The sequence below is a fragment of the Alosa sapidissima genome, chromosome 10 (assembly GCF_018492685.1).
Source record: "Alosa sapidissima isolate fAloSap1 chromosome 10, fAloSap1.pri, whole genome shotgun sequence".
In the NCBI taxonomy this organism is placed as follows: Eukaryota; Metazoa; Chordata; class Actinopteri; order Clupeiformes; family Clupeidae; genus Alosa; species Alosa sapidissima.
The window spans coordinates 25,046,238-25,069,424 of record NC_055966.1 but is presented as its reverse complement, the minus strand read 5'-3'; the positions used below and the strand labels follow the sequence as shown (position 1 = coordinate 25,069,424).

The 23,187-nt window shown below is 41.0% G+C and overlaps 2 protein-coding genes across 3 annotated transcripts in view; one reads left to right on the top strand and one right to left on the bottom strand.

Moving 5' to 3' along the window:
* The window catches only part of cpne4a (copine IVa), a 56,155-nt gene extending 43,374 nt beyond the window's left edge, over positions 1-12,781 (bottom strand). Inside the window, exons 1-2 of the mRNA XM_042107874.1 lie at positions 12,413-12,781; positions 6,911-7,100 (exon numbers count right to left, since the gene is read on the bottom strand). Of these exons, the coding sequence (XP_041963808.1) occupies positions 6,911-7,081 (171 nt within the window). The 5' untranslated portion in view covers positions 7,082-7,100; positions 12,413-12,781. The remainder of the gene's footprint in view (positions 1-6,910; positions 7,101-12,412) is intronic.
* Positions 12,782-13,637: 856 nt separating this feature from the next.
* On the top strand, positions 13,638-23,005 carry LOC121720869 (cytoplasmic dynein 1 light intermediate chain 1-like). Of its 2 annotated transcripts, none has more exons than XM_042107339.1 (13): positions 13,638-13,772; positions 13,963-14,036; positions 14,701-14,817; positions 14,940-15,170; positions 17,100-17,269; positions 17,983-18,076; positions 18,203-18,338; positions 18,464-18,575; positions 19,315-19,374; positions 19,605-19,649; positions 19,967-20,057; positions 20,375-20,494; positions 22,416-23,005. In XM_042107339.1, exons 1-13 carry the CDS (start codon positions 13,672-13,674, stop codon positions 22,532-22,534), a joined length of 1,470 nt encoding a protein of 489 aa, XP_041963273.1. In that variant the 5' UTR covers positions 13,638-13,671; the 3' UTR covers positions 22,535-23,005. The 2 variants fall into 2 exon arrangements, with proteins under 2 accessions (XP_041963273.1, XP_041963272.1); XM_042107338.1 differs by having other exon boundaries at positions 19,967-20,087.
* Positions 23,006-23,187: the final 182 nt, after the last annotated feature.

Sequence of the window (23,187 nt, the reverse complement as noted above, 5' to 3'; positions counted from 1 at the left end):
GGAAATTACAATTTATTACTATTATGTACTGTCATTAACCACTTCTAACAATCTCTATAGATTGCAACCAACTCTTAAGTAAGCCACATAAAATAAAAAATAAGAGCTTACTCTTCGACTGACACATTACATTCAGTTACCTGTGCTTTGACTGGCTATGAAAAGTGGTTCTGGCAGGTTCTGGCACTGACGGCTGAAGTTCAAAGGAAAGTCGGAAGAGCCCTCAGAGAACCTTTCAACATTGGAGTCCCATGGAGACGGAGTTCAGCTGAAGGGTAAGACTGACATTTCTCTTTATTTTTATGTTTTGGTGGGAGGTTTGGGGAGGAAAATTTGCTACCCACCACCCTTGTTTAATCAGAACCGCCCAGCCTCACTAGCAGGTTTTTTATGCATGTGTGAAAAATGCTTTTTGGAGTTTTCTTACAAATACATGAGGAATACGCTCCTCTTTGGGCTGATTACAGGGCCGGGACACCACTAGAATGGCAATAATATGAAAATCTCTACCACAGGCTGAAGTGGATGCTGCTTATTTCCCCTAGTCTGAAACATGGGGGGGGGGGGGGGATCACATCATGCAAGGTCAACAGTCTTCTCCACAAGACGATCACATGGGTTCAGTTTATGATGGCAAAAAATATGCAATGAAAAAAGGCTTCCCAACGCAAAATAGATGCCCTGTCCATGCACCACTTCTGCTGAAAATGTCAAGAAGGAATGAATACAATCTGTGAGCCAACAACATGTACCGCAGAGCGGTACAAAATATAACCGCCGCCCAGTCCAGCACATTTTTTCCACAAAAATAAGTCACGCTTGTCAAATTGTGTTCATTTTCTACTTTGTTCCTTTTTTGTGTGTTTGTAATTGAGTGCGTGGTTGTTTTTGTGCATATGTGTGTGTGCATGTGTGTGTGTCATTATGTATGTGTACATAAATAAAGCAAATCAGGGAACCACCTACAGTACTCTTTGCGATAAGTGCCTTCGGATCTTTAACAACCATGGTGATACAGGATCTCAATTTAACATTCCTGCAAAGGAAAACATCTCCTGCAGTACAGTGTCCCTGTCACTGCAGTAGGACATTGGGATTGATATTTGTTTGGTGGCATTTGGCCACAGGGAAGAGTGCCACCTACTGGACAGCCACCAACACCACTTCACTCCTCTTCCAAGGAGGTTTCTTATCCAAGTACTAACTAAGCCTGCTTAGCTTCAGTAATTCAGCAAAGTCAGGGTATCTGCTGGTCTGGCTGCTGGCTAAAAACAAAAGGTGAAAGGAATATATGATTCTAACTGTCTCACTGAATTGCATTATGCACACTCAATTCTCACTGGTATCTGCTAGACAACACCAAAACATGATTAGTTCATAGATTTCACATGTAAAATACATTTTATACAACCCCACCCCTATCTTGCCTGTTCATAATTCTGAGAAAAAACAATGGTTCCATGCTATCCTTTTGGGGCTAAAAAACAATGGTTCCAGCAGCTTTGAGAGCCTCTGATGGGCTGCTTAGAAAGATTTTAGTTTCTAGATGATAGCCTACACAAACGTAATTGAATTCTGTCAATTAAACATCTTATCAGTGCAGATTTATTTATGGGTATCCTCATTTATTGTGATGTCTAAGTTGTTGTGTTTGTTTAACGCATGCAGTGTGTGGTTTGGATGAGCCAGACGGGCAGCTTGCCTGTCTTCACCTTAACGTTTCTGTCCAAAATTGCGCGAAAAACGTCCAATTAGCTGCCAGAATTCAAAACATTTCCTCGAGGAGAAATATTTTTCAACAGTTTTCAAACTTTTTCAAAAAGGTAGGCTAATCCATGAGAAAAAAAACAACACCAAAACATACGTATCTGTAGCCTGTTAGATTGAGGGTTTATGCGCTGTAAACACTGTGTGTCCTTCGCGAGAGTGAGCTTGTTGGCTATTTGCCTGCGTGTGTGCATGCGTGCGTGCGTGCGGGGTGGGAGGGGGGACCCATTCCAATTTTGTGCCCAGGGCCCGTGGTCATGATAATCCGGCCATGCACGGCAGTCATAATAAGAGACCAATTCAACTTGAAGAACATTCGAGAAAATAAAAACATGAAAAATATTACAAAAATCTCTTTGTGATTCAGTCATTGGTCTAACTATTTTCATGCCTGTTGACTAAACGGCTTAGCCATTCTGCCACTGATGTTTGCTCTTCAACATTCTGGAATATCGATGTCTGCTTCTGAAATGTCATACAGGTCCAAGTGCCTTCCGGCCCCTTGGTGCCCTATCTGCCCAAATGTCAGGATGATAAACTGAATCCACAGATAAGTTATGCTGAGGTTTGATGAGGGGAGATTATGGCAAAGGGAACGGAGAGAGAAAGAGAGAGAGAGAGAGAGAGAGAGAGAGAGAGAGAGAGAGAGAGAGAAGGTGATAAGCTATGGGAGAAATCAAAATCGAGACAGAAATTCTATGACAGGGAGGGAGGGCAGAGAAAATAAATCTGTATAAAATTTTAATGAAACACAAGTTGTAGAGAACACACTGTCTATATTTAATACAACATTATAATATAAAAAGTATGTGCGAGTGTGGTGCAATATTAGGATACGTACTGAGCTCATCTGAGCTCTCACTCTTAAACAATTATTCACTAGTCTGGCTATCACCAGACCAACCAAAAATAAATGGCCTGGTTTTCACCTGCCGTGCATGTATCACTGATTCGAAAATCAGTGACGCATGCATCACACACTTTTCACGCAGGTACAGTATCACTGGCTTTGGGATCTGTGTGTGTGTGTGTGTGTGTGTGTGTGTGTGTGTGTGTGTGTGTGTGTATGTGCGTGTGTCTGTGTTTATGTGTGAGAGAGTGAGTGCGAGTATGCCACAGCAACATCACTTCTTTTAGTCGCCTTTTTTCTCCGTGTCCCTCCTGGAAGAAAGCACACACTCTCCAGTAGTCTCCTTCGTGACAAACTATCTGACACACACACACACACACACACACACACACACACACACACACACACACACATACACACACACAACCCAACTGGAAGAGATGCCCTGGTACAGCGAGTGTGGTGCAGCCGCATGGATGAAAGTCAACAAAAACATTCAAATAAGCTCCTCCCATGCCATGCCGTTGTCAGTGAGAGACACTCAAACAGCGTAAGATAGCATCGCTGCAGCCTTACTATCTGAGTGAGATGACAGGGAAGGTGGGGAGGGGAAAGCTCACACACTAGCAGGTGATTATGTACGAGCCCCCCCCCCAACTCATAAATTTGTCATCGTGTTTAAATTGAACATTTTGACCCAAGGCGATGGGTCACTAGGCCGATCCTGTGCCTGACAGACATATATGAACTGTTGGCTTCCTCTGCCCCTCTCTGCTGTGTACCCAGTGATTATATTAGCCATTCAAGGTGCTCAATAATTCAAAACCAGCTAGCGGAATGAAGGCCAAGTGAGAGAAATATCAAAGTTCATGAATTCTAGATCACACCACATTGAAAATGGAATATTATCAGAAGTACTTCAAAACGTCAAAAGCCACAAGCCACACTTGCACCTGAAGAGGAAGAAAGCTGTAGACAGGAGAGAGAGAGACAGTTTCACTCTGGTGGCTAGTGGACTGTGACAGGGCCATTACCAGCAGCAACAGATTAGCCTGTCCACTTCCACCTCACAGACTGACAGCCAATCTACCCACGCCATGCCAGAAGAGTCCAGCTGGATTCATAGACAGAAACAGATCTCCCTGCATCAAAGGAAGTACACACACATTCTAAACTAGGAATGGACAAGGTGAGGCTACAGGTGTTCCTCACAGTTTAAAGCAGGAGTACTGTATGTATCCTGTGAGTTGTATTGAATCATTGATGCTAGTATTGGGGTTATGACCTATCCTTGGGGTGCTATCTTATGCATTGCATGCAGGTATATGATGAAACCATAGGCTATTATGATACAATGGCTGACCTTTGGTGAAAAAGGGTCTCTTACAAATTCTATACACATGTAACAGAATGAGAAATGTGAATTGGGGGCTCTCAGAGGATCTCAGAGGATGCAGGGAACAACTGCTCTGCTCAGCTCAGGTAGTGAACGATCCTCTTCTCATGAAAGCCGTAGTGCAGAATTCCCTGTTCAGCGGATTCACAAGGACACCGAATGGAAGTGACCCCCCTGAGGGTATGCATTAGGTTTCCATCGCCTGGGGCAGCAGCGCCGGCCCATTGGACTGAAGGTCAGCTGTGAATGTGCCAGAGAGGCTTTTCAGTAATTCATAGCAGCAGCGCGGTCAGGGGCAAGAGCAGTTAGCCACCTCATTCAGAATGACTGGAAGTTTGCATGGAGAGAGAGAGAGAGAGAGAGAGAGAGAGAGAGAGAGAGAGAGAGAGAGAGAGAGAGAGAGAGAGAGAGAGAGAGAATGGTAGCCAGGGGTCAGCACAAATATGTATACTGTAAGTGGGTTCACACACACAAACTCACGCACCCACACACACACAAACACACTGATGGCAACATAGAGAGAGCCTGCGACCATAAACAAATAATTGGATCAGTGTTGAGATGCTCTAGCAGATGGCCCGGTGTGACCTGGCGCTGGAGTACAGACTTTCAGCTCTGCAGATAAACAAGCGAGGGACTGGAACACAACGCGGCCCCCGTGTCCCATAAAAGACCTCTCTTGACAAACCCTATCCATGTAGTTTTTAGCAGACTGGCTGCAAATGAAAAATTGATCACAAGTGTACTAATGTAGTCAAACTCAATTATGGATGATGACATACTCGCGGAGCAGCAGCTCTGGGAGGACTGTCGTGAGCAAAAGACTGGAAACTTTATCCGAGGAGGAACCTCTGAAACCAGGACCCACGTGTGCCATCATTTCTAACCTCTTCAACAGCAACAAAATCTGAACTAGCATGCACTGTGCAAAGTGATTTGAATAATAGCCTATAATGAGAGTACTTCCTCATATAGCAGGACATAGATAGATAGATAGATAGATAGATAGATAGATAGATAGATAGATAGATAGATAGATAGATAGATAGATAGATAGATAGAGAGATAGATAGATAGATAGATAGACAGAGAGGGAGGGGTGTAGATGAGAGAAAGAGAGATTAAATGTCTTTTAATATAAATCTTGTAAAATACACTTTGCTCTGCCGTCAGTTCACAAGAAAGTGAAAAGAGGCTAATCGTAACTACTGCTCACTGCTCTCACCCTTTACTGGATGAGATGGGGAAGGTGAGGGATGTGAAGAACACCGCTCTCGGAAGAGAAAACACATCGCCTCCCCCTGGATTTCTCTGGCATGGTCCTGACATGGAGGCAGCTGGTGTGTCCATACAATTATCATAATTTAACACCAGGCAGCTGTTTCACGCTTTTTTGGCTTGGCTTGGTGATTAACGCGGAGGTATTTTTAGTCATCTGGATTTAACGTGTCCTATAGCTAATGAAAATCATTATCAAATTCTATTGATGAAGAGGAATGAAGGCAAACACTGTCTTGTGTGAAACACATGTCATGGGCCTGCTGTCAAATTCCGATCGTTTCAGCAGAGAAGACCAAGAGAGGAGAGTCACATAATGGTTGAAGACATGAGGGAGAGATGTGGGGAGGACAACATATGATGAGAAATGTGTTTACATTTTTAGCATTGATTTCATTACATAAGCATACCACAGAAACAACAACAGCTGGGACAAGACAACTGATGAATTTATTAACAGAAAACGAGATTATTAAGTATCCAACGAAAAGATTAAACATCTGCTCTTTTGACAGTTTACGGGCCTTAGTTAAAATGATGTTGCTTACAAATCTGCAGTTAGTTTAATTGCAATTGCTTGATTGATTACCTTTACAAACAGCAATGAGCTATTATCTTCCTCTAATATCAGCTTATTATCTACAACTCAATCAGGTATTGCAGAATGTTTTTATTGTAATGAACAACTAATAAAGTATGCATGAAAAAAAATACATATTGCCACTTTGGCCATTTCCAATTGTAATGGTCGACTCTTGGCTGTCATATTAAATGTCACAAACTATATAAATGTAACCGTGCAATCGTTTTGGAGCTGATGTGATACTCGAGGCCTTCGGGCAGGTAAATGTGGGATATGCTGGAGGCTTTCGTGTGCTGACCTAATTGTGGAGAACTGCACAGGAGAATGAAATGACAAATGATGTCACAAAAATAAACCCCATAGAATAGGTACTCTCTGCATAAAAGTTAGCATGGGGAATAAACAGGGCATCCTCTGGGAGAATAGGAGAGACTAAAAATACATGGCACAAATACTGCAGTACTACTGCAGCGCACTACTTGTCCAATTAGGACAGCGTGCGATGGAGAGAGTCTGTATCTATATCTGAATCTAAATTTAATTGACCAGTTGCATGAATGAGTAATCAGAGAGATGGGTTCCCAGCCAAGAGAGTGGCATGTGAAGGATCCCCTGCAGACAGAGCACATCCTCATCTTCCTCGTCCTCGTCCTGACTCTCAGACTGCCTCGGCCCGCTAACCTTCCTCCCCCCCACTGATGAGGAGGGGAGGGCTGTGAGGCTGATGTGGAGCTGGACCCAGACATCGGCTTCAATGTCAATAAGATTATGAAATGGGCAGGGTGTCAGTCTGAAAACGCTCAGCTGTATCTTACCGTCTTACCAACGGATTAAATGACTCCAAGCCAACACATGCCAGTAAAAAATGAAAAGCTATGCTAAGACAGTTACGCAGGGCATGTGGTGCACTACCTATGGTGACTGCCTTAAAGATATTCACCACAGTGTGTGTTTTTGTCACTTTAAAAGTCACCTTTTACCACCAGGATAATGCAGACAACAGCCTCTACAAATAAGCACTAAATAGTCCACCCACCTCAAGCCACTGTCCATGGGATTGCATCTTGATAACGACACAGGGGTCAGGCTTGGAGAGAGCATCCCTGTCCGAGATCCCTTTACAGGTCACACGCAGCTCCACTTTGGTCAGGCAGGGGCTGTTGAAGAGGCCCAGGGAGTTGGCGGCAGACTCGTAGATGTTGCTCATGTTTTCAGTGGGTCTTGTGCTGTATAAGGGATGAATGAGATTATTAGCGGGACACCAAAGTGGACAGCGAGAGAGAGAACCAGAATGTCAGACGGACAAACAGAGTCAGACAGATACAAATTACTGCGGTCTTTAAGGTCTGCGCTAATTTTCTCTGTCATTCGCCTAAAGAGATCTGACATTGAAGAGCCATTCCATAACATAAAAAGTGACATGCCTTTGTCTTCCTTTTCAGTTTTAATCACATTCTTGATCATTTTCGAAAACCTTAGGATTTTAATTTTGGATTTTGGGTTTCCATGCCAATCTGGCTTTCCAAGAAACACGTTTCTCCCAGGGTGCAGCAAACTCATTCATCTGAGTAGACTGACAGGTAGGCGGTCTAATCAAATGGTTCCTCACAGACTAATTGAATTTAGATGGATGTGTGGGGCAAATACATCTCGATGGCAAAACAGCAAGTGACAACATGGAATCACACTGGTACAGGCTGGTTCCAGTGCCATTACAAGATGGGGAGAGAGACAGAGAGAGAGAGAGACAGAGAGAGAGAGAGAGAGGGAGGGAGAGAGAGAGGGGGAGGGACAAGTTGAGATGGAAAAGAGATTGAGGGCAGAAATTACTTTAGAGAATAAGACTGATTTGCTGCCACAGACTACAAATTACCCCCAGTCAACATCCACTTATCTCAATGTATAACAGCTTTCCGTTGTTTCCCAAGTCTAGAGAAATCTACAACAGGCCAAGAAAATACATTGTGCAAAAACAAAATGCCTTGTTTTACCTTGTTGTGCATAATATCTTCAACCTATGTTAAATGAAATATCCAGGCTTAAATAAGCAAAGTTTAAGGCTTGATAGTCTCTTCTATTACAGATATATGATAGTCTCTGCTACTATATCTATAAAACTGATAACTACAAGCAATACAATAAATAGCCCATTCACGTTATCTGGTGATTTACAGTCATGGGGCACCTATTCTTCTCCTTGGTATATTAAGAAATATTTCTGTTGTCAAGGGTGAGATGAAATATGTGTCGAGGTCAGCTTAGGGCAAGCTCTGAATTATGGCTGCCACGTGATCAAGAACAGCTCAATCAAAAGGACAATTCCGTGGAATCCCAGGACGATCTGTTACCCCAATAGACATACTGTGGCAGATGTCAAGCTAATATATTATGGATCAGAGCCATGGTGCCTGTGGTGAGAGAGGTCCGTGCACTGACAAAGTGGTGACAATCAGGGCAAGGCTCAAACGTGTATGAGCCTCTTCAGGTTGACAGGTCATCTCCTGAAATAACTCATCATCTAATAAAAGCGGGGCTTTCTATTTTGAGGGTTCAAGTGCTGTTTTGACAGAAGACAAGCAATTTTTGGCAGAGCCTCTTCAACGGTTCTCAGGGGCTCTTGTTGGAATCAGCGACCCCTGCTAGCAGTGGTTTTATCATGTGTTTTATTTCACCATGTGACAAAACAAAGATTGAGCAAATGAGACCAAGGGCAACAAGGGGAAACACAGGAAAGGAAACAAAGGTTTCTCATAGACTGGCATTTGATTTGTCTGCCATTTGAGTCAATGCACTGCCAGTGAAAAGAAAATGGTTTGCCTTGGATTGATTTTGAAACCAAGAAGTGAGATGAAACAATCTGTTATGAATTATGTAAAAAAAAAAAAGTGTTTTCCTCCAAACCATATTCCATTTCACACTCTGACTCTGATTAAAAAGAAACTTTCTTTCATAAACCTCAGGCATGCATGAACATGCCAAGCTGAACAGAGACTCCACTGGAAGAACACAACACTAAAGCAAAGCCCCTGACCCATGGCCAATTATTCACACACGCAATCAGAAAAACACACATAGAAATGTGTAGGCTGAATATGGGAAAATATTTCCCTTTTGCTTTTCATGAGTAAATACTGTATGAGATGATTTTAAAACTGCACTGCTAAAGCCATGCCCAAAATAAAACCGCTGCTCATCCCACCAAAATCAAAATGTGAAGAAACCTTTGTGTGAGACATGAGATCAACACTATATGAAGTAAAACCATGTTTTCCCCTTCATGCCTACGGAAATCCATCACTTCTTCCTCCCTCTTCCCCATCACCATCCCCGGTCCCTGCTCCTGCTCCGCCACTGCCAACAGCGTTGGTGTGCCTTATGCCTGGCCTCCAGCTGCTCAAGTGCCTCATATCAACACCCTGATCCCCAGAATCCCCCCACTGTGTGAAAGGGTGTCAGAAATGGAAAGAAACCAGCACATAAGTTGAGCTTAGCAAGAGAGTGAACTGACTGTTATATTGATATTTACTGAAAGGCTTGACTGTCTTTTTATGGAGAGATGAAAGACACCTCTCAGCTCCAAAAGTTACTTCACTTCTAAATCACTTGAAACCACTGTATAACCTCACTGTCTGGAATGGGTTTGCTCACTTTAATGTACTGTATCTATAAAACTATTGTAATTTTATTCAGGCCCTAACGTAAATGGCAGGCAAAGTGCAAAGTCAGTCAATGTGCAAAGTGTCTTGTGCATGAACAGCTAAAGCCATCAAGTGGTGTGTGGGAGCATTGAGCTGATCCACCAATCTTTGTGTTTAGGATCTTGCTTGTGGTTTTAAATTAGTGAATTGTGTGTAAATAGTGTGTGATTGTCCATGATTTTCTCAGTTTCTTTCTGTTTCTCAGTGAGGAGTTTGTGTGCTGTTTCCAGATAATGAGTCTACGGAATACACAGACGCAGTAGTAATTCCCAGAGAAGGTCTCCTCTGCACTGTAGCTGGAATCTTATTCTTTTTCTGTGAGTCGCTTTGGATAAAAGTGTCTGCTAAATGAATACATGTAAATTAATCTCTGACAGTTTATTTTCTGTCTGTTGACCCTTTTATTATCCCAGGCAGAGAGTTTCTTTAACAGGTGTGTGAATTGCCATTGCATGAAGATGATTGCCAAATGCATGAAGATGAAGCTGAGTTTGGGTGGGTGTCAGTAATAGCATTAGTTGCCCATCATCTGCAACACATTTTTTTGCCAGTTGATATGTGACTTTATTACTGGATTTGTAGTGTGTGCTAAAATAACAAGGCTGGAAACGTTTTGAGTAGAGCTCTCTAAATCTCTCTCTCACTCACTCTCACACATAAACACAGATACATATGCATTACTGTAACACAAACCCACACGCACAAACCCACACGCACACACACACACACAAACACACACGCGCGTGTGTGCGTGTGTGTGTCAGTCTCTACTGTTCCTCTCGTATATCTTGTGTGTGTGAGTCTCAGCTACAGTTCTCTATACAATCTTGTTGTTATATCCTGTTATATCTGAGTCTATACTGTCTGTGAAGCTGTGGCTCTTGCGAAGGACCTATTTCACAATATATACATTTCTGTTTGAGAGTAACTTGTAACACCCAATCATGTCTTCACATCCTTGTCACCTCTCACTAGATCTGACCGATGATGACTCGTGAGAAATGAAGCCCTGAACAGACGTACACACTTCCCATGATCGGAAATAAAGCGCTCGCTCTCCCGAGATTTCCAATTCACTATGAACCACCACACTGCTATTCCCCAATGCATTCAAACGAATGATACCATTAAACATCGCAGCTATGTTTCATATGAGACATCTCCTACTGTGTCGTTTGCCTGTGGCCACAATATCCACAATATGTTACTGCCATCATCTAATTTTGTGTGTGTGTGTTTTTGAACATGGCAAAGCGAAGCAGAACGTGGCCTCCCTGAACAATCACAGGTAATTGTCTCCATGCTAAAGTCAAGGGGGAGTGATGAGTGTGGCGTTGTGAGGGAAATGACCCTAACAGCGGTGTGTGAACTGCAAGCAGCTCTCCCCGGGCTATTCATCATTCCTGAGAGCCAGGGGGATCCGCTGTTATATGTGTGTCTCAGTTTTAAATAAATTATAAAAAACAGCAGTGCTGGTAATGGTAATACAATTTCTCAGAAAAACAGCAGTGAATGTATGGGTAGATATGCATATGGGAACATAATATGAGCATATGTAATTGCAATCATTGGTGCCATATATCAAGTCTTGTCACTTATCCTCAGCTACCAATTGGTTTGGTGATATTTCACTGAACTTCCAATAAAAACAGAGATATTTAAATTTATGCTTGAGAACATATTGCTCACTGTACATCGGAAGTACTTCAAACAACATTTTAGGTTCTTACAATGGTCCATTTGGCCACTAGCCATTACAATTAAATGCTGAGAATAAGAAGACTCGGTTTCAACATCACCAGCTGGACTTCACTGACTCAATATGTAGGAACAGATAAGCACTGAATGCAGACAGAATGTGACACTGTTGCAGTGGTCCTAATAGTCTGGTATTGTCTGCCTGTGAGACAAACAGGTCTGTTCACTGCCTTGGATGGTAACATGGGCTTCCCACAAACGAGTGAGACATACACTGAAGAGGAGTAACATACATTGAAGAGGTACCCTCTCAGAGAAATGGGTACCCTACATTTTTTTTGAATATCCATTAACTGAGCACTAACACAATGCTGTTTGGAAATATGGGTGCGCACTGTGATACCCTCTGGATACTGCGCAGGATAACACTAGTTAGATTAGTTAGGTAAAAAAAATGAGCAAATAGGATGTTTTCAGTACAATAAATGGACGTTCAACCATTAAAACGTTTCTATTGTAAAAACGTCTTATTAAGTAACTGCTGGAATTTGAGCACCAGTAAAGCCAAATAGGCCTAGCCTACAAGCAATTGTAACTTTATCGATAGGCTACTTATGATTTCCTTCAGAAGAGGTAATTCCTTCACTGCTTTTGTTGTAGTTGCCCTATTTCGATCATTATAACTCCTTGGTGACATTTTACATTTAAGTTGGAGTATGACTGGCTTTTTGCAGCCAACAGGTTTTAATTTTGTTTATCATGTCATATCTATCTGATAGGCTACAGTCTCACATGAAACATTCACAAGTTTCAAGTGGAGTAATATTTAGATGGGATATTGTTCATTTGATTGCTGGTGCTGGGCTGTTACTTCGATAGACTACGATGGTCGTTAACCAGCTTCTGGATACACCTGGTTCACCAATGTTGATACTTTTTTTTTTTTTTTTAAGATTACGACATGTACTGTAGCTCCATGGGTATCAGCTGATTGACCGATCTGAAGATTAGCTGAATTAGTTGCAATGTGAAATGTTGAAATAGGAAATGAAAGTCTGATAAAGGAAAAATAAAAAAAAAATACATATTGTAATAAATATGGAAAGTGACAAACCAAGTCCAGTAAGAAAAATGACGCTCACCTTCAGTAAACATGAACAAATATTCCCAGATTCTGCTCCGGAAACTTCTTTTTGCCCTGTATTTGATGAGTGACGAGAACAAACTCAGCTATCACAGATGGATGCGCCAAGCAAACAGTGGAACCCCCATCCTCAGTCCATTCTGCGAGTGGCATGGGAAACCAACGAAACCTGCCTCAAAGTGAAAACGAAATCAGTGATTCACTCCATTCGCCAACCAATCCACATCCGACTGTCAGGGATGTTTGGGCACAGTGTCAGATTCTTTCACTGCTCTGTCTGACTTTCTCCGCGCAGCATACAATAAAGCAGTGTAGGCTAGTGTATAACTCAACTATAAGAAGAGTGAATGTGTGAGTATGTGTTACAACAGTGCTCTCTGGTGTTGACTGGAGTTATTGACTTGATGGGGACAAAAACGGGAGTTCCCTCAGTTACTTGCTGTAGCATAGCATACGTCACTGCAATAGTTGAAGCTGCAAATGAATGTGTGGTATGAGAGCATTCATAACGCGACAAGTTGCTAGTTGCTATGCGACTAATTATCGATTAGTCTATTAAAGGCTATAGACTAGACTACATTTGGAAGCCGATACATAACCCTTTCATCTGCTTGAGAGATGCATTGAGTTGCTATCTCTAATAAATAGCCTTTTAAAGACTATTACTAGCTATATTCTCAGACCTCTAAATCATTTTCTCCGTCAGTGGTTGCTAAAGTTTTTATAGGCTATTATTTATATGGGGGGGGGGGGGGGCATATTCTAATATTGGGTGATGTGTCTCCCTCAATGCATATTCTGATTACAGCCTTGGTTCTGAGACTACAGTATCCACAGCGTGCCTCTCCTGGAACTGTTCAGCACCGACAGACTGAACAGCGCCCCGCATCGCGATTCAGTTGTATACAGACAAACGCCATGGGAAAGAGTGGAACTGGAAGAAACTTGATAAAAAAAAAATCAAGGATAATATTGGATTCCCTGAAAAGTTCCTCAATGTTATCAAGCCTATTTCTAGAGACATTGACAGTGGGTCGTGGAACTGGCAACGTAATGCCTGGAACCAAATACGATTAAAAAAAAACAAATGAAAAATAAATGTTTCGCCGACACCTAACTTAACATACGTGTTGTCAAGAAAATCTCATTAGAGTTGTCAGAATAGAATGAACTGCAACCCCACCCTTATTGAACTTTATTGGGCAATGTGGTAACATCCGGGTCTCTATTTTGGGAGGCTGTAGTAAAGCAGTGAAGATGGCTGCCGTGGGAAGAGCATCCACCGTTGCAACGCCGTCTGGAAATTATCCCACGGTAGACAATCAAAGTGCAGAAGACGATGACGGCCAGAATTTATGGTGAGACTTGTTACAGACAGATCAGGCGTGCATGTGTAAGCAGAGACATATCACTTAAATCCCAGTCGGAGCTTGGGGCGCTACTGTAGCTAAACAGACGCATGTAAATTGTGATACCTTACTGCATCAATGCCATAGAAATTCAGTGATTCTGTCATTTGATATGCATCCTGTGATGTCTCCCACATAGGTCCTCTATTCTGAGTGAAGTAACAACGCGGTCTCGATCGAAATTGCCAACTGGTAAAAATGTTCTTGTCCTGGGTGAGTGTATTATGGTGTTTGCGTTGTCCGTAGACTGCGCGTGCATTGTGTGTCTTGCGCTTTGCTGTAAGAATGAATGAGTAAGGGTCTAGACAGACAGGGAGTGTCTGCTTGTCTTTCTGTTGTTGTCAAGTCGTCTCGCTATGTTAGTTTAAATATATAAGGTGACTGCCTGTCTGAATACAATAAAGACAGGCCAGGTCAAAACTGAGCATCATTTATTGTTTAATATTTACGCGTTGGGGTGTTACCCTGCGAAAAGTTAGTCGTTCATGTGTGCAATATAGCAAGTTCATTAACCTATGACCTGGGGTGTAGGAATATTTTGCATCATCTACTATCATGTTATGTTAATTGTACAGATACTTCTTGAGGCTGGCCCTGCTGATAGCAGATTGGCTCAGAGTAATGCACCTGCCAGTTATTCAGAGGACTTAAGTGGCTAAAACTGAATCTGCATATTAATTCCTGATTTGCTTAAACAACTCTTCAGGCATTTTTGCAGCTTAACAGACAAAATAGATAGGCCTATACAAAATGATAAATCAAATAAAGAATTAGAAGAAAATCATGACTTTTGTTTAGTCTTATTGTTAGTCATTATTAACTGTCTTTTGGTGTTAGACCCTGTGACTTAAAGACTGTTTCTGGGTCATTTCTCTAGGTGAAACCAGGGCTGGTAAAACAACTTTGGTTGCCAAGCTCCAAGGCGTGGAGGAGTACATGAAAGGCAGAGGATTAGAATATATGTACTTTAATGTTCTTGATGATGACATTGACGGTAAGGATTTCCTTAGTTGAGTTATTTTGCAGTTGACGATGTCTTTGGAAAGAAATTCCAGGACATTTATAGAAGTATTAAGAAATAACCTTTTTTTATCCTTTCATTTTTGGCCTATCTAGACCATACCAGATGTAGTGCTTGGGTATTGGATGGTGACCTGTACCACAAAGGTCTTCAGAAATTTGCTGTATCTCAGGACAATCTTGCCAACACCATGATCCTGCTGGTTGTTGACATGTCCAGGCCCTGGCTGGCGATAGACTCCTTACAGAAGTGGGCGAGTGTGGTGCGGGAGCACATCGACAAGCTCAGGATCGTCCCAGAAACCATGAGGGACATGGAGCAGAGGCGTAAGTTAATGAATGCGGGATGGGAATAGATAGACTGCTGCATGTTGACAAAACTAGTTCAGTCTGAAGTGCTTTTTGTATGCACCAAAAGTGAAAGATCAAAGTCACCGCACACTATTTACTATTTTCATATTTTTTTATTCAGAGCAAACAACGCGTTTCGCTAAGCGCTTCATTAAGTTTGCTATTGCTCTGCTTTTTGTATGCACTTTAGATGCACAATGACTATGTCAGTACAATGTCACTCACTCCTGAGTGGTCTGTTAATAGACAGTAACAGATAAATATCGGTCTAATATAAACTATGTAAGGGTAAATTGACATTAGGTAAGTAAGTATATCACTGGAATCTCTTGTTATTCCACACTGTGAGTTGTACTGATGGATGTGAACTATCGGTAGAGTTTGTAGTTTTGCCAGACACTGTTTTTTTGCAAGGGTGTCAGCTGAAAACTTACACCTTCACAGTCGTTTGAATGTGCAAGCTTCTGTCATTCCAATGTGGCCTGATAAATAATTCAGCTTTTTTCAAAGCCCATATCTCATATTCTTTATGGGGTTTTATAGAGATACCTTAAGGACATATGATTTGTTTTTTTTCATGCTCTAGATCGGGCAATTCCACGGAAAATTGACTTTTTGTCACATCCATAACGCCAGTGAAATGCCTTGGCATTTGTATGATGTGAATGATAACATTCATTTTTTGTGCATTTTTTCTCATGTACATTCTTCAGCCAAAAATAGCAAATGCTCAAATTTCATGTAATCATTCACATCATACCATACCATCACATTTTATTGGCGTTATGGATGTTACAAAAAATGTAATTTTCCATGGAAATGTTCACTTGTCCCTCAAAGTATATTAGCTTAATAATACATTCATAATATGAATGGATTGCATTGTGGTCTCACTGACATGGCATCATGGTTGTTTATCATATTCATACTTTTATGGTGCACACTCATTCTCTCTGGATGAATGATAAACCATTGACCCAGTTATGTTTACATGACCAGCAGAGTGCATTCATGTTTCAGTTATATTCTGTTGTGCTGCCAGAGGATGGCAGTACAATTACATTACGTAATGGCTCAGAATGCTTGCCATCATACAGCTTGTCATCAAGTAAATCTGATAATCTAAACAGACAGCATGCGGCATCTATGGTATCTTTGTATTGATCAATGAATGCAAAATTATATATGGATTACAAAATGTACAAGCCATTTAATATAAGGGTTCCAGATTCAGTTATGTTCTAACTGATTTTCACAAAGTAAACTGCTATTAATGCATAGCCCCCACATAATCTACTGGCTACATTCATGATCATATTTGCCAATGCTAGAAAATTGCTAGCCAATGCTAGAAAAAAACACAAGATTTGTTTAAAAAATAAGCGCAGTCAGCTAAAACATACCAGTCAAGGGAAAAGAGAGAGTTCTCTGCGCTTCTGCAAACCACAACAATCCGGTGCAACCAGGGCAGGACAAGACAGTGTAGAGTAAAATACCAGTCAGGGGACTTACTGACTATATTAAAGGAATACTCAATACTTCAAGTGTGATGAATAGGAAGTTGGGCCATTGAGGAGGTGAACAAATTGTTTGGTTGATGTATTTGTTATTGTTTCAGATCAGGATTTTCTTTTGGAATAACTCACTCACATGTGTGAGTTCTGTCATACTTTCTATCACACACATTTCACCCATAGAGGTAATAAACTCAGAGAGAGTGAGGAAGTACTGCCCCCATTCAATTCAATGGCCAATGCTAGGCTAGCTACTGTATGCTAGCCAAAAAAAAAAAAAACCTCAATTTGCTTACGGTTGAGGGCTGGGGGGAGCTCTCAAGGGGCTCCATTTTTAAATATTGTGGCATCCAAATGTATATCCTTTCCTCTTTTTCTCACTATATTTTAGTGATGAGACAGTACCAGGAGTACACAGAACCAGGCAGTGACTTAACTGCGTCTCCCCAGAGAAGAAACCCAACCATGGGTGAAACAGATGACGACAATGTCTTACTCCCTCTTGGGGACAACACACTCACACACAACCTTGGGGTCCCTATGATGGTAGTATGTACCAAGGTAAATGCATTTATTATTATTCTTTATTGTATTAACTTAAAAAATGCACGTCATAAAAGCAGATTAAAAATTGGCTTGCAAAATGTTATAATACATATACAATCCGTATTGCGGATTTGTAAAGTGTCAAATCATGTCAACTCTATTTAATTGAGATTAGTTCAAAGACAACATATCAACTGAAGGAGAGAAATGGTATAATTTTTTGGAAAAAATATGTTCATTTTGAATTTAATGCCAGCAACACGTCTCAAAAATGATGGGACAGGGGCATTTTTACCAGAGTGATGAATACCTTCACATCTTTACTTCTGAGAGTCTCTCTGAGATGTTCCCTATTTTGTTGTCTTTATCATTATGCAACTTTTCCAGCCTTTTGTTGCCCTCCACCTAGCTTTTTTGAGACATGTTGCTGGCATCCAATTCAAAACGTGCATATGTTTTCCATGAAATAGTAAAATTCAGTAGTTGATATTAACTATTCTTAATTAAATATAGGGTTGACATGATTTGTAAATCATAGCATTCTTTTTCTATTCACATTTCACAAAGCACGTCCCAACTTTTTTGGAATTCGGGTTGTATTTACATTATATGTATATATGTTTTCTGGTAAATTAAAGTCAATGATTTTTCATTGCATCCATTGCATATCAATATCTTACCACCTCTGTTTTCTTTGACCGTGTATTCTCTTTCACAACCCTTTTCAGTGTGATGCCATTAGCAGTTTGGAGAAGGAGCACGATTACAGAGATGAACATTTTGATTTCATACAGTCACATATTCGTCGCTTCTGCTTGGAGTGTATCCTTTTACCATGGCTGGTGTTCAGTGGAACTGATGAGTATGAGTCTGTTGTGCAACAAGACAACAGGATAATTCTCTCTCTCTCTCTCTCTCTCCACACTTTCCTTGACATTTACCTCATAGATGGGGCTGCACTGCTGTACACTTCAATGAAGGAGAACAAAAATCTAGATTTGTTATATAAATACCTCGTCCATAGACTATATGGGTTTCCTTTTAATATCCCTGCACAAGTAGTAGAGAAAGACTCTGTATTTATGTAAGTATATATACAGTATATATACTAATATATGTCAATATAGTACATGAAGATGTCAGTATATTACCTATATATTTGTTGTTGAACATTGCATTTGTTTATCTCTGTATGCACTATATACCTAGCCCCTCAGGTTGGGACAATGAAAAGAAGATAGCCATCCTGTATGAGAACTTCCAGTCTCTGAAAATGAATGACAACTTTGAAGACGTTATTGTTAACCCTCCACTGGGAAAGGTAAAGTATGTGTAACCATACAAACACTGTAATGAGAATGAGATATTCACAGTTACATACACGTAAAGGATGTTAGAGGTGTGTCAGTGGTGTGTGTGATGATAGAGGTGTGTCAGTGGTGTGCGTGATGTTAGAGGCGTGTCAGTGGTGTATGTGATGTTAGAGGTGTGTCAGTGGTGTATGTGATGTTAGAGGCGTGTCAGTGGTGTGCGTAATGTTAGAGGCGTGTCAGTGTGTGTGTGTGATGTGATGGCGCACTGATTAAGACTCCAGTTTCTGGTGGTTCACATAACTTTGATGGTTCATATCTCTTCCTGCAGCTTCCGTTTACTTGATTTACACTTAGAGAACTGCTGTTCAGTCTGCAGAGGTGTGTTCCATTGAGGCAAACCTAAAGCCTCTATCAGCACCCCTCTGAAATTGTGTATTTCTAGTAGTAGTGGGGTGTGTGTGTGTGTGTGTGTGTGTGTGTGTGTGTGTGTGTGTGTGTGTGTGTGGGTGGGTGTGCGTTCATGTGTAGACATGGTAACTGCCATTAGTAAGTATTTGCTGCAGAGATGGTTTTAGCAAACAAACCAATCCATGGAGATGAGTAGAATGTAAATGGGAATTCCAATGTAATAAGAATTAAAGCAAAGCATCTTTTGCTCAGATTATGGAGTGAAAACAGAACCAACTGTGTGGATAATGGATGTTTTTTTAAAGTGCTTCTGATTAAAGACAACCTTTGTTTTTGAAGTTTGTACATGAAAAGGAACTTGGAGCTGAAGATGACCAGGTGTTTTTAGTGAAATTGCAGGTACGGAGAGACTTGACAACTACACACACACACACACACACACACACACACCATGAAATATCACTACAAAACCCAAAGTTACTGTGCATGCTTGTTTGAAATAGGACAAATGTCAGAAGATGTTGCGCTAAATTTTAAGATATTTTGAGGGCCCAGGACTTCTAAAACTCTCCATGCTTTAATGCCATCTGGACTATCCTCCTAATTCTGGCGTGTCTCCTCCTTCTTAGTCACTTCTGGCAAAAAATCCTCCAGCTGCTGCTGGAAGACCTGTGGTAAGTGTGTGCCCAGATAAGATTTGCTGTTTAGAATGTTTTATAGTTTCCTCTAAATAATCATTAAGGCTTGCATGTAAACAAAAAAAGAACATTTTGCGTAGTATTATTTAGCATCTCATCTCCCTCCTAAAAAATCTATTTGGTCCATTGACCTTTGTTGGATGAGAATAAAATATTAAGTGTAGTTCTGAAGTAGACTTCCACTCTGACTAGTGGCCATTGGTGGCTTTTCACCAGGATTCCACCAATAGGGAGCCAAGTGAGAAACATTCTTATCAGAGAACATAATCACCCCTTGTGTTGCTTTTCACCAGGATTCCACCAATAGGGGGCCGAGTGGCTCGCCGAGGACATCAAACCGCTCCGCCACAGCCAATGTAGCCAGTGTCATGCCCATGCAATCAGGTACCAAGAAGATAGATCCAAACATGAAAGGTGTGTGCACTGGACATGCTTTAAATGTGTGGCTGCATGCCTTCCGTCTGAACTTCTCCTCTCCTCTGCCTGTCACCCATCTGGCTCGTCCACCTTTCCAGCGGGAACCTCAACAGTCCTGCAACCCGCTCTCGAGCAATGGCCATCTTTCATGTCTTGGGCTTGCATGGTTCTGATTCTTGTACTTCGTTTTATCCCCAAACTACAGTCCAGTTTCTGTTTTGTTGAGATTTTAAAGTCACTGTCTCTCTTATCTCTCTGGTAACGGTGGTTGTTTCCAACTACAGGGGGCCAGACCAGCGAGGGTGTCCTGGCCAACTTCTTTAACAGCCTACTGAGTAAAAAAAGTGGCGGTCCAGGACCAGGTGGGAATGGAAACAGTACCCCAGGGACAGTCAAGAAGTCAGGTACTGTACACCTCAGCAGAGAGTTTCCTCTCATCCTGAAATGTGTCTACAATTGTTTGACTGATTTTATGGGTTACCAGGCACAACAAAATTATAACATGTTCAAGTGATAAGACACTCATTCCAACATCGCACTGTGGACCGTGTTTACTCCAAAATACCTGATTATTATGTTACCTCACAAAATACCTGATTATTACGTTTTGATAGATAGATAGATAGACAGATAGACAGATACATACATACATACATACATACATACATACATACATACATACTTTATTAATCCCCAAGGGGAAATTCAAGATATGCCATTTTAAATGAGTGAAATAATAAGCTGCATGTGAGCCAAGGAAGAACCTGTCGTGAAATATTAGATGGCCATTTTTACTGTACTGACAGTTAAATGATCATCAAAAATAAACTGAATCCCACTACTTTTCTTCTTCATTTCAAATCGTTCTGGTCATATTGTGTCCACAAGTGCCTCCATCGTGTCATCTTCCCATAAGTGTTTTGTAACCTCTGCAACTAGTTGTGTCCTTCCTCACTGACTTGTCATCCTGACCACTTTCTGTCAGAGAATCAATTCCTCATAACTCATATGACGTCTCTCCCACTTCCTGTGTGTGTCAGTAACGGGATGCTGGCCTCGCTAAGGTCGGTGGAGCACTCACTCCCTCGCATTAGCGCATTCGACAGACAAAAACGAATAATTGATGGCCAGCAATGCATGGTGTTTTGTGTGTGTGTGTGTGTGTGGACATCAATGCATGGCCATAACATTTATCAGAAAGGCCAGTTGTGTATGCATGTGCACCTGAAGCTCTCAGCTGCATGATTGCATGAATGTTATTGCTTGAATATTCTTGCACCTCCTTTGTCTTGTACTCTATATTTCTCATCATCATGGCTAAAGTACCTGACACCTGGCTTTCCTGTTGTCTATGTATATTGCACAGTATCTGTCATTATATTGCTTGTTGGATATTTCCCAAATCTGTCTGAAAGTTTGATTATTAGTTTGTGCTGTATGATAGTCCAATGACTGACTGTTGACCCATTTGACATGGGCAGCCAGGATTACCATGGTGACCGTGTTCCTGTGGCATAGAGTTTAACTCACTCGTTAAGCTCCAGAAACTCCTGGGGGTTTCTTCATGTATGCTGATCAGTGGAGTTTCATGTTTTGAATAGAGTTCCTGTTCATGAGTATGAGGGAAGTAAGTCGGGAAGGGAGGCATCAAGTATGATTCATGTGCAACAAAGCCCCACGAGGACCGATCTTAATTCAACTCTTAAAGCATTAGTGCTTTTACTGTTTTTGTTTTGGATTTTGTTAAAAAAAAATGAAATTCATCCACATGAACAATACACAGCGCTGCACCCATTGACCCAAGAAAAGAAGGGAATGAAAATGATTGTGGGATAAAGGGTTTAAAAAAAGAGGAAAAGAGAAGGTGAATATATGATATAATGATTATGTGTGTAACAACACACAGACATACATATACAAACACATTGTTTAAATAAAGAACACCAAAGTTGATGCAAGTTGTGAAACAGATGACTTCCATTAGATTATTGCAAAATTCAAGTGAAATATGACTGATTTTGGTCAGGAAGTAATTTTCTGAGTTCACAGCAGATTTATGTGTGCATCCCATACATTACAACATCAACAATTTACACGCTAACTCAGGGTTTGTCAACTTTAATGATTGCCCAATATACATATCTCCTGAGAAATATCGTATTAACTTCAAAAGTTATTTATTTAATACTGAATGCCATCTATATGCTTTTTAGTGTAAAAAGAAAGAAAAAAAACAAATAAGCCTGGTAAAACATCTACACAGCTTGGCGGCAGTGTCGCTGTGTTAAATCTTTATATAACACGTTTATTATGTTCTCTTTCCAGGTTCCAAGTTGGGCTTATCAGATGTCCAGGCAGATCTGGATTGCATATCTAGCCAATCAGATCTGGAATCTTCGTCCCCCACCACCACAGCGCACCCCATTGAGTCAGAAGAGTCCTGAAGCCTTTTTGCAAACACTTTGACCTCTACCCCTTTCTTTTTTTAAAAGAAAGACACCTGTTTGTGTCCCCATCAAAGTGAATCAGCAGTTCAGCTACAGCACAAAAGCAGATTCACAAAAACAGAATCATAAGCCTCCTTGGTCTCTTGCATGTTTGCCTGTTAAGATGCAGTTAAGCTGTACAGGAGTTTGGTTGTGCGGTATGATGACATGAGAATAACCCAGAAGGAGATGGAATGATCGGCTGTGTCTGAGTCTGGGAAGTGAGTGTAAGGCTACTGATTGTGTCGGATAAAAGCGCCACATATTGGTGCTTATTGAAGTTTTTACTGCTATATTTTGGATAGACACTGAGACACAGAATTCATTCATTTGTAATTCCATCCTTAAACTTTGGAGGTATAATATTTCAGTTTTTTATCAAATCAAATCCAGAAAATAAATGAGGAAATAAAGTAATGCTTAAAAATGTGTTAAAGAACAAATAAATCTTCTCTTCTTCCTTCTGCTTTAAAATAAATTACATTCATTTTATTAACATGGGTGGTGAATCACTGTAGGCCTATAGCTTGCTGTTTGTTTGTGATACAATTTGATTATTTCATGGAAAATATAAGCACATTTTGAATTTGATGCCAGCAACACATCTCAAG

Coding starts and splice junctions, on each gene's coding strand:
- LOC121720869 (XM_042107338.1), top strand. CDS start 13,672: ATGGCTGCCGTGGGAAGAGCATCCACCGTTGCAACGCCGTCTGGAAAT. Junction 17,270..17,982: donor TGATGGTAGTATGTACCAAG/GTAAATGCATTT, acceptor AACCCTTTTCAG/TGTGATGCCATTAGCAGTTT. Junction 19,375..19,604: donor TGTTTTTAGTGAAATTGCAG/GTACGGAGAGAC, acceptor CCTCCTTCTTAG/TCACTTCTGGCAAAAAATCC.